Below are 12,168 nucleotides of genomic sequence, written 5' to 3' on the forward strand. Positions count from 1 at the left end.
GATGTTCTGAAGAGCTACTGGTGCCTGTGGAACTGAACTCCACGGAGTAAGTCACCACCATTGATATGGGAGGCATCTGGTCTGGTTCTGACTCAGAGTCCATACACACCCTTTCCAGGCAGAGTTACAAAACAGTGGTGAAGAAAAAGAACTGGCTGATTTATTTTCCCCACCCTTAACCCCAGGATACTAATTGTCTCACCCTCAATACTCCCCTGGCTGAGATCAGCTAACTCAGCACAGACTAGGGATCAAGCCTGCGGCCTCCCTAGACTCTCAAATTTTTTGGAAGATACTGTTGAAAAATTTTAGTTGGCAGTACCATTGGTAGAGCTAAAGTTCATTGAATGTGTATAATGTGGTCTGTAATCAGAATAGCATGTTGTTTAATTACAAAGAAAAATAAATCAGCAGTTTCATGACACATTGCTTGTTGCATCTGCAGTAGTGTATTTGGAAATACTTCAAGAAAGATACTGTATTACAATAAAATACAAAATGCAGTATAATAATATTGTTTCAATAGAACTTTTACAAAATCTATTATACAAAAGTACCATTCCTCATGGTCTGCATATCTAAAAGACTTGGTTCTGTCATATTCATTGATTGTTCCAGTTTGCAAGTCGACCTTGTGGCATGAACTGAACACTCCAACATCATTAGCCACCTAGCTGAAAATGAGAAAGACTTATTGGTTGTACGCATTTAACCTTAACACAAAACCAAACCAGAATAAGGGTGTTTGACTGAAATAACTTACAACAGATACGAAATGGCCCAATAACAAAGGATGATTAAATTACCTCATTAGTTTTCAAATCTGCTTTAAAAACAAAATGCCCAGGCCTCAGATAATTCAGTCTCAAGATGAGTGGTGTCAACGGTTTTATTTAATCAATCACACCAAATCTCGGCACTGAAAAATGCAGAAGGAAGATGACAATTCTAGTGTTTTATTTCTGACCCATCTGTTGATATGTTCATATGTTTAATGTTATCAACAATATTAAACTTACATTAAGTGGATAAATTTTTTATTAACACATGCAAAAGTACAGTGCTGTCATTTCTGTTGACGTTAGATTGTAGTAGAGAATGACATGTGTTTCCAACCTGTATCTGGTGATTAGCTAGCATTGCCCTAACTGAACACCAATGTCAGACATATTTTACAAGGTCTAATTTTGTAGCCTAAACCTCAACCAGAGAACACAATTTCAATTCTCTACACATCTGCAACATTTGGGCATAAAACATGGCCAATTGAGGTTAATTTTACTGGAACTGATTTAATTTATGACCCTTGGTTAACTTCTGCACAGCAGTAATTTTTTCGATCAGTGCACCTTTTAATGTGAAGGCCATTTTAATCTGCTGTTATAGCACCACTTTTCTTATGAAACGTGGCTAAATTATTGGCTGGGAATGGGTTGTTGTGTTAACACACAATTACATTGTCCTTGAAAATACAAAAAACAATGTTACTACAGTTGAATTGAAACATTTTAATAAGAGTTTGGGATCAGATGACTATGTGTACTAGTGCCATTAGCAATGCTTTATCAGGGGTTAAGGGTGTCACCTTTAAGTTAGAAAATTACACTTTATAATGCCACGAATCCGCAAAAGTATTTGAGCAACCTATAACCATTTTCTCATACCCGCTTTCTAAGGTGTCTCACTTCCACAATAAACTTCAAACTGGGAACCACTCTGCAAAATTAACTATAACAGTGTTCCATGGAAATACAAGTGCTGAAATGAAAATCTTAAGGAAGTCGCATTTCCCAGATGGGCTGCTCCAACACAAAGCCAAGCTGAAAACTGAGGAAACTCAAACAATATGTAGCAGGCAGGCTGGAATGTCACCGTCTCTCCAGATTTGTACCTGGAACTGTAGAGGCTTATTCTTATACTGGCAAAAGCTACACTGCTGTGTCTGTGAGCTGTTTAACATAACCCTGGTTGATAAATATTCATAGTTGAGAAACACATCCTTTCTTCATGATGAAGTGGAAACATACAGTGACACTTTATCATGTGTGTGATAAAGTGTCACTGTATGTGACACTGTATCACTTACACACAGGCTGAAGTGGCTGAATGATAATGGAGTTTATCATTAAAACTAATAGCTTTAAGAAGTTTTGCCACAGAAGTTCACAATGGATAAATGTGGTGTAAGTGAAGATAAAATACACTGGTGGGACTGTAACAAAATCAATGAAACCAGAACAGGTCATTTATAAAACAATAACTATACTGTAAAACACTTTAAAAGCAAACTACTGTATGCATTTGAAACTGGTAATAAGTAGACTGCTGATCTAACATGTAAGTCAATTTAAAACTATGACAGAAAACAAACATGTACAATTTAATTTTTGTAAGTAAAAATGTTTCACTACAATGATTCACAGAATTTTTTTCAGAAAAAAAGTATAAATATAATCTTCTTACAGAGAATATGATTTTCAGTAAAAAACATATTTTACAAAACTTCTTTTTACTAAGCACATAAAATCTATGCATTTTGAGCCCAGTATTATACACTTTATGGGGAGGGGGTACTGGTACGTTTTTACATTGGTAATCCATTCGACAACCTGTATCTAATCGGGCACAACTGTGCACACCTGCGATTTGCTGTGGGGCTCTTTGCCAGCTGGCTATAGGCACAGATAAATTCTGACCATCAGTACTTCTCCAACAGATGGATAATATTTACCAATCCTTAGGCTTTTTCATGAATGCTGCCCCAAAATTTCATCAAGATTTAAGTCCTTCATCCAGTCATCGTTGCCAGTGCTATTTTTTATCAATGAGTCAAGGAAATCAGAGTCACTGCTGAGTCCAGACAGTGCATTGTCACCTTGTTGGCTAAGAAAGTCAAATGCCAAGTCACTGTTGTGATTTGTTCCCTGGTAACCTCTAGGGGTCTGGTTGGTGGAAGGAAAATTGGTTGTGGGCAATGTTTGCACTGAAGGCGCTTGGCTCATTACAGCCATGCTTGCTGCTGACTGGCTCATTACAGACATAGCTTGTGGTTGTGGTCTTGGCTGATTAGCTCTTGGAGATGGCCCACTCTGTGAGCCTATTGTCTGTACACTCATAGCTTGGTTCATTTGGGTCAAAGGTCGCATCTGAACTCCTGGAGCTATCTGGTTTGGTGGTGCCATGCCTCGCTGAGCAAAATGTTGATTGGACATATTAGGTTGCACAGACTGATTTGGGAAAGGAGGGTTATTTGAAAATCTTACATTAGGTCCCATTTGTGTCTGTTTTGGAGTTACCTGCACCCCTTGGGGTGTCCAGTTTTGCGGTGCCATACTGGAATTGGTCATCATATTTGTAAGTCTCTGTGCGGACATACTGGTGTTTATGTGGTTCAAAACTGGTCTCATCTGCTGCTGAGAAATGGCAGAACTCCCAACAGATCCAGTGCCAAACCCAGACAATGTGCTCCCTTGACCTAATGTTGGCTGCCTTGGCATCATTACGCTGTTCTGGGTCATTCCCATTTGACTTTGGCTTGTGTGATGCTGCAGCTGATTAACACTAGAAGCAACAGTATATGCTCCCTGCTGGGAAGCTGACACACTTCCATATATTCCTATGGTTCTGTCACTTTGAGTTCCTGATATAGGAGGCATTCTGGGTCCTTGGCTGCTTGGTGGATTCACCTGCAAAAGGCTAGGGTTTGGAGGCATCACACGGTGATTCGGAGCAGGGTTTGACAGAGGCTGCGAGGAGTTCAATCCCATTGTAGCTGCAGCACCTGTAAGGTTAAAGGAAAGTAATTAATTTTCATAATACATACTCAGAAATAGAATACCATACAATATACAGTAATATAGAGACATAAATACAGAAAATAGGTTAAATGCTACTAATGAAAAGTAGCAAGGCCTTTCGTAGTTGAAATTTTACCAATTGGCTCAGGCTTGATGGGCTGGATGACCGCCTTCTGTGCTGTATCATTCTATTTCTAATGAAACTTGTCAGCAGAGTGGATCCAGGATTTGGAGGTTGAGTGGGGATGCTGGGGTTGGGGGGGGGGGGTGGTGGGGGTGGTGGTAGGGATGATCGTGAAGGTATAAAATTCACCACACAGGGTGCACAAATCAGTGTAACTACATATAGCTGATGACTGGGATTCCAAGTGAGGGGAAGAGGCAACATTATCTCTCAGCTCACAGCTGTATCTTATTTAAAATAATAAACTGGATCGTTTGACCAATGGGTCATTTGGTAAATGTACCGTTTATTATTTGCTTAGCTATACAGGTCAATCAAGAAATCGCTGAGTTTAATCCCTAGTCTGTGTTAAATTAGCTGATTCTGGGTCGGTAGGCTGTGGGGCATTACCAGTGTTCTTAGTGTTCTTGGGCTAAAGAGGAGGAAAAAATCAACCAGGGAGCTGGAAAAGGCACTAGCACAATAAGCTTGTCCATTTTTGTTAGATTTCATAGAAAAAGATTTTTATTCTTTTAAATTGGTGTTCCCAACATCCAGAAATTGATGTTTATTTTAATTTATTTATAGATTTCAAGCTAATTTGTCACAGAAATGGTAATGTATCTTTAATTTCTTTAATGGCCATTTATGTTCTAAAGCGCCAGAACATTTTGCTCTGACCTTTAAGCCCCGATTTTTAGTCGCAGCAGGAATCGGGTGGGTTCAAGTCCGGCAGGGTTAAAATCGGCCCTTTAGTGTTTTTGCAGCCTCTTTGGCCAACAAGTATTGGATATATTAAAACTACCAGAACTACCTATCTGTTCACCATTATCTCTCAAACCCTCTCTCATCAATAGTGAAACCAATTGGGGATTGACTTCAATGGAAAGGAAAATTGGGCGATTGTATAACTGGCAGCCTTTTTGCTACTGCCTATTTTGTGCCCCTGCCTGAGTTGAATTTCACTTATGTTGCATCTTAAGCCCATTTCTCCCTGATAACTTGTTCCTCAAGTCTATTCCACTTTCAGTAAAAAAGAAGTTCCACTTGATGTAAAAGAAAGTTCACTCTGAAAATGTTTACTGTATCAAATACTGTATCAAAGTAATTTGAATGTAAAATTTAAAATATTGTACATACACACAATTCCACAAATACTGTGTCTATTTATTTCCACTTTAAAATCCTGTACAACAGGATCTCAACAATTCTGGTAGTTTTAACATATCCAATTCTTGTTGGCTGAAGAGGCTGCAAAAACACTAAAGGGCCGATTTTAACCCTGCCGGACTCGACCCCAACCCACCCGATTCCTGCTCCGACTAAAAATCGGGGCTTAAAGGTCAGAGCAAAATGTTCTGGCACTTTAGAACATAAATGGCCATTAAAGAAATTAAAGATACATTACCATTTCTGTGACAAATTAGCTTGAAATCTATAAATAAATTAAAATAAACATCAATTTCTGGGTGTTGGGAATACCAATTTAAAAGAATAAAAATCTTTTTCTATGATAAACACAGAATGTGCTGCAGTGCTGCTGGTCACTAATCAATTCTTACTAATGACACCAGTTGGCATTGTCCCCACAGCCTTCTTTAGTTCTGGGAAGGCACCAGGTGGCATAATTAGTCCAACTGTGGAGAACAGAGCTGGGCTGTAGAAAGTGACATCAGAACAGCAGCGTGCTGGCAATGAATTAAGAGACAATAGTAAAAGATGGTAAGAATTCTCCCCATATACAAATGCTATTTGAAGTCTCTTCCCTTTTTGTTATTGTATTTATTCTGAAGGTTATCTCTTTTTTCTTCCCATTTGCTACCAGCACAGGCCTCTAAACACCATGCCACCTCCTCCTCTTTCCAGAAGCTCTCAGAAAACCGGCCGGGTGGGCAGTTAAAATCACCCGGGTTACTTACCTGCCAGAAATCCGCCAGGATCCCATCATTCAAGATTTTAACCTGCTCTCCTGAGCAGGCAGCAAGGACACCCACCCAAAGCCAGTGGGGTCCTTCTTTACATCTGCATGCCCGGTCCCAATGATGTCATCCTGACAGGACTGCAACTTTAGCTCAGGCCTGAGTTAGGTCAGAAGAGGATCAGCCCCAGTAGAGGCTGAAAAAGGAAAGTTCCAGGAGGACCAGGAAAGCTTAGGCCTACCATGTCTCACACTCCCCCTCTTTCCTAATGCAAGACTCCTGGGAAACGTCCCTGGAATCCGATCCTGTCACCTAAATTGTGTTGGCGGGCCGCACAATTCCCGCCGACTTCCCACCCAGAACGGGCGGGGAGTTGGCTAAGGGGATTTCTGTGAGACCTGGGAGTTAAAATGGCTGGTCTCTGTGTGTGACCACAGCATCACATGTACGATCTGCATGTACAGTACTCAACCTGCTTCAGGAGCAGCAGAACACAGAGCGAGTCCCACTTACAGCCCAAGTAGAGTGATAAAGAGATCATTTCCAACTTTCATCTTACACTTTTCCTTTCATTTTAAAGTAGGGATAAGTGGAAAGGCTACCTCCTATATAAAGTGCTCCCCCACCTGAAATCCTGAATTTCATACTTGTGTGTAAGAAAACCCTCTTATTTTAACTTCCAAACAGTGGCATCAGTTTTTGTTTTAAATATGGGTAAAAAGTGTATGCTGCAGGCATTATGTGCAACTTGTAGTCTTAAACAAACACCTATCCAGAAAAAAATTATAATATTTATTGTACAGAATGTTGCAATGTACAGAAAATAAATTTCAACGTGCAATGCTACGTTCTGTAATTTGCAGTGCTTTTTCTATTACCTGGATATTGACTTGGCTGTGGGATTCCAACCAGATTTCGTCTCTGCTCTTTATAATCTGGAGGCGGCCTTGTCAAATGCCTGTTAAGTTGATCCTGCGTGTTCATTTTCTCCTGATAAATAAAATATCAATCGTCAGTCATTGAGCTTTCCAGAAAACAAGGTGATTATTTTTTTCCTCTTTTCTCCCCTTCATTGAATCTCTGTGGACATACACCTGAGCTGGACATGTGCTTTCCAGGACTCCACCAATGCTGCTCATCAGCCAGTTGCTAAGAGATGTTTGGCAGCAGCTTGGCTGAGATGCAGCTGATTTCCACTTGGCATTTCCACATGGCAGCACAGCTGAAATCAGGAAATCACTGTGTGGGGAATCATGTGTGTGAATTCATATTATGGCACAGTGCACTGAAGCCTTGTTTAATATATTATTTGCTCTGGGGTGAGAGATATGCAGATAACAGGAAAGATTTTCCTCTCCCAAAGCTTACCCAGTGCAACTTGGACTCTGCTTGGACCTTGACGCTAATGCATGAACTTCCTCACAGTGGGTGTGTACGGGAGACATGCAATGGCGCATTATTGGGCAAAGGCCTAGAGGGAAGAGACCTACAGGGAAGAGGAAGTTTGGTGCTTTTGGGGCCCTTATGGCAGCACCTGCATTAAAGAGGCTGGTGCAGGAGAAGCCCCATGATAGAAGCTTCTGTTGAAACTAAGATTTTGAGGATGAGCGAGGTTTCTAGAAGCAGGTTTGATATAATTTCAGCTTTTCTTGCATGTTTTAAATTGTTAGAATCTATTGTTGCCTTTGCTTTGCGTGCCTCTGCTCTTGATGTTGCTTTTAATATGCCTTCCCCTGTCGATGTGGTATTACTTCTCCGGAAATCTCGGATGGTGCCAGTACCACAGACAAGAATCGGGGCACCATTTCTACGATGAAACTATTGACACGTTGCTACAGGCTGCACAGCAAAGGAGGGCTGTGCTGTTCCCTACCATAAGGGCAAAAAGTAAAAAAGACCATAGGCCAAAGAGTGTAGCAGGAGGGGACGAAGCAAGCCAACTCTGGCAGTGCTGTCGCTGAACATGGCTGCAGTGCTAGAAAAAGTTCCCTGATATCACCAGAAGGGACAAGTTAGGCCAATGGTGGGTTATTCTTTTCAACAAGGGATGGTTCTGTGTAGATCAAAGCATGCTGTCCCCACAATCTGTATTGTTTGGTACAGGTCTTGAAATCATCCTGGCTTTACTAGTCTCTATTTTCTATATCCTTGAACACGGCTTTCTCCCCCTACACAAGCCTGCCCACTAGTAAGCTAGTAAGGCATCTCATCCGTATAATACACGTCTCTCTCTTATAAGTCTCCTTTCTCGCTGGGCTTGGTAATGGCACCTATACACTCTCTAATTTGCTGCATCCCTGTTTCATCTCTTACAGGAGAATGTGGCACATAGTAACAGGGAACTCTCTGCAACCAGAGGTGGGGAAGCCTCCATCAGGGGCCTCACCCTCTTTCAGAAGTGGGCCATTAAGATTCAAGGATACTTCTGCCAAGAGCTGACTGGAAGTGGAGAAGCAGGAGGATGAGTCCTAGCGCAGGGTTTGTATCCGAAGGCTTCTTCGTGCACACTGCAATCTAACATTATATTAGAAGGACTGCCACACATGTTTTCCAGGAACAGCTGCACCATCTCAAGTGCTTGAAAATGCCAGTTCAAGATTACCAATTATCTCAGTTGCCTCTCATTAACACTGTCCCTTTTGTAATTTTGCAGGATTCTCTCAGGCTTGAGGAGCTGGCCCCAGCTGGCACTTGCTGGCAAGCAGCCCCTTGCCAAGTAGCAGTGGCATACCTTGCACTTTGTCACTACATTGACGTATCCACTCACCAGTTGAGGGGCATCCACTCTGGAAGGTTGGATATTCAGTAGATGGCAGCACAGAGGGTGAGGCACACAGCACAGGTGGACAAGAAGAGGAGTGGAAACTGGTGGAGGAAGAGGAGTAGAAAGCTCCTTTTCAGACAATGAGATCATTTCTCCCCCCCACCAGCTCATAAAGTTAGGAAGCCAGAACTCTGTTGTCTGGTTTTCAAGAAAAGAATGCCATTTGAGCATGAGAATTTGTTGGTGTCATTGGGGAATCTGCCCCCAAGCTTCCAACAAATGGTGTTAAGTATAGAGGAGTCCATCAGCCACATGTGGGTAGGGTGGTGTTGAGGGATAGCATTCAGAACCTGCAGTCAGCCTTGGAAGGAATGGCAATTCCAAGGTTATCTGCAGTGCAACCCCTCACCAGAGAGTTTGCAGTGCCATCCAGGCCTTGGGCTGCACTCCAGCTACATCATTGGGCTGAATTTCTAATGAGCTTACCCAAATGAGGTGTAAGGTAGTGATGGACCGCCAAGATGTGATTGCCACCAACCATTTTGCACACTCACAGATCAGATGGCATGGTGACATGGAGGGATCGGACAGAAGTGGCCATGAAAGGTGAGGATCTCTCAGGATAACCAGCACTTCCACACTACTCCTATGTCCACCCCTCATGAATGTTCAGAAACCAGAAGGTAGGTTGGGCCAGGCCATCATTACAGCAGCAGGGAGTTCATAGCCTGCAGTGGGACAATCTGGGATCAGTGCTCAAAGAGTTCCCAGCATCCCTTCCTAGAGATTGTACTGGAGACACAGCAGAGTCCCCTCTCCTGGTGCCCTGTCAGTGGGAGTTCGCTTAGAAGAAGCACTGGATAGGTAGAAGCGCATCTCAGACATCACTTTGGAAAAAGGGGTTAAATGGAAGCACAATGTGATCAGGATTAAACATGCAACACTGTTGGTAATCTATTGTTGGTCTAGAAGTTTTAAATTAAATGAACAGGGAAAAAAGTATGGGTGTCAATAATGATGGTGTGGGAAGCGGGGGGAGGGTGATCTCAACACCAACAACTTGTGCCTTTATCATAGGAAAACATTCCAAGGCACTTCACAGGAGCATAATCAGACAAAAACTGACATGAACCAAAGAAGGAGATATTAGGAGGGGGGACTAATAGTTCGATGAAAGAGGTAGGTTTTAAGCAGCGTCTTAAACGTCGAGGCTCGAAGGCCGAAAGTCACTGGGAATGGCGGAGGAGGTTGTTTCTTGTAGGAATCGAGAAAAAAAACCAAGGAGTGTCGTCACAGGACAGCAAATAGGTGATTGGCTGATAAGTGTTACAGCTTCTTTTTTCCCTCTAAGTTGGGAAATTGGGTAAAATCAAATTAAAAGCTGGAAGCATAAAGCTGCTGTTAGTTTATTAGATTTAATAACTTAAATTAGTTTATTAATTTGAATAATAAAACTATAAATAAACAGGGGAAGGAGCTGATTGGTTGGTAGCTGGTAAGCGTTTCTTTTTCTGGCGAGTGTTTTATTTTAAGGCTTAATCTATTTTTGTTAAGTTTAATAAACAATCTAATAAATCAAAGCATGGTAGGGCAGCTCACATCCGTCGAATGCACGGCCTGTGCCATGTGGGAACGCCAGGATTCTTCCCGTGTCCTGGACAACCACGGGTGCAGGAAGTATCGTCAGCTGGAGGAGCTCGAGCTCCGGATTTCGGAGCATGAGCAACAGCTGGTGTCACTGCATTGCATCCGCAAGGCTGAGAGCTACGTGGATAGCACATTTCAGGAGGTGGTCACCCCGCAGCTTAAGAGATTGCAGACAGAGAGTGACTGAGTGACCACCAGACAGAAAAGGAGGACGAGGCAGGTAGTGCAGGAATCCCCTCAGTACATCTCGCTCTCTAACCAGTATTCAGTTCTGAATACTGGTGAGGGAGAGGGTTCCTCTGCAGAGTGCAGCCACAGCCAAGTCCACAGCACCATGGATGGCTCAGCTATTCGGGGGTGGGGGGGGGAGGAGAAAGGTCAGGAGAGCAATAGTGAAAGGGGATTCCATAGTTAGGGGAGCAGATAGGTGTTTCTGCGGCTGCAGACGTGATTCCAGGATGGTATGTTGCCTCCCTGGTGCCAGGGTCAAGGATCTCACTGAGCGGTTGCAGAACATTCAGGGAGATGGGCTAAAAGCTAGAGGTCGTGGTCCAAGGAAAGAGGAATGGGGTCCTGCAGGCAGATTTTAAGGAGTTAGGAAAGAGATTAAGAAGCAGGACCTCAAAGGTAGTTATCTCCAGATTACTCCCAGTGCCACGCACTAGTGCGTATAGAAGTAGGAGGATAGAGCATATGAATGCGTGGCTGGAGGGCTTTAGATTCCTGGGGCATTGGGACCAGTTCTGGGGAAGGTGGGACCTGCACAGGCCGGATGGGTTGCACCTCAACGGAGCTCGGACCAATATCCTCGCGGGGAGGTTCACTAGAGCCGTGGGGGTGGGTTTAAACTAATTTTGGCAGGGGGATGGACACCAGGATGGAAAGGAGAAACAAGGGGCACAAAGGATTGGGAGAGAAAGATAGCACTAGAGCAAGTAATAGTACAGTATTAGGTGGGATCAGACTAAGAGAGAGTACAAGAAAGTCTAAGACTGGTTTGCAGTGCATGTGTGTAAACGCACGAAGCGTCATAAATATGGTTGGTGAGTTGCAGGCGCAAATAGCCACATGGGAATACGATGTCATGGGAATACGATGTCATGGCGATACTGGAGACCTGGCTCAAAAAAGGGCAGGATTGGGTACTAAATAATCCTGGATACAAGGTGTTCAGGAAAGATAGGGCAAGAAAAAAGGAAGGTGGGGTGGGGGGCGGCAGTATTGATTAAGGAGAATATTGCAGTACTTACAATACAGTATTGGAGAGAGAGGATGTCCTGGAGGGATCAAGGACAGAATCTATTTGGTTAGAGTTAAGAAATAAAAGAGGTGCCATTACACTACTGGGTGTATTCTATAGGCCACCAACTAGTGGGAAGGATATAGAGGAGCAAATTTGCAGGGAGATTACAGAGAGGTGCAAAAGCGATAGAGTAGTGATAATGAGGGACTTCAAATATCCTACTATAGACTGGGATAATAATAATAATACTGTAAGGGGCAAAGAGGGGGAGTAATTTTTGAAATGTGTTCAGGATAACTTTCTTAACCAGTACGTTTCTGGCACAATGAGGAAGGAGGCATTGCTGGACTTGGTTCTAGGGAATGAGGCGGGACAAGTGGAGCAAGTGTCAGTAGGGGAGCATTTAGGGAACAGCGATCATAGTATCATAAGGTTTAGAATAGCTATGGAAAAGGATACGGACCACTCTAAAGTAAAAATACTCAACTGGAAGAGGGCCAATTTCAATGGGATGAGAATAGATCTGGCTCGGGTAAATTAGAATCAAAGATTGGCAGGCAAAACTGTAATTGAAGAGTGGGTGGCCTTTAAAGAGGAGATGGTTCAGGTACAGTCCAGGCACATTGCCAAGAGGC

At 42.9% G+C, this 12,168-nt stretch overlaps 1 protein-coding gene across 1 annotated transcript in view; it reads right to left on the reverse strand.

Annotated features, from left to right (window-relative positions):
• Nucleotides 1-430: 430 nt before the first annotated feature.
• zmp:0000001236 (mastermind-like protein 2) overlaps nt 431-12,168 on the reverse strand; it is a 359,321-nt gene continuing 347,583 nt past the window's right edge. The window contains exons 4-5 of the mRNA XM_067986378.1: nt 6,758-6,869; nt 431-3,781 (exon numbers count right to left, since the gene is read on the reverse strand). Of these exons, the coding sequence (XP_067842479.1) occupies nt 2,748-3,781; nt 6,758-6,869 (1,146 nt within the window). The 3' untranslated portion in view covers nt 431-2,747. The remainder of the gene's footprint in view (nt 3,782-6,757; nt 6,870-12,168) is intronic.

The sequence above is a fragment of the Heptranchias perlo genome, chromosome 6, assembly GCF_035084215.1.
Source record: "Heptranchias perlo isolate sHepPer1 chromosome 6, sHepPer1.hap1, whole genome shotgun sequence".
Taxonomy (NCBI): domain Eukaryota; kingdom Metazoa; phylum Chordata; class Chondrichthyes; order Hexanchiformes; family Hexanchidae; genus Heptranchias; species Heptranchias perlo.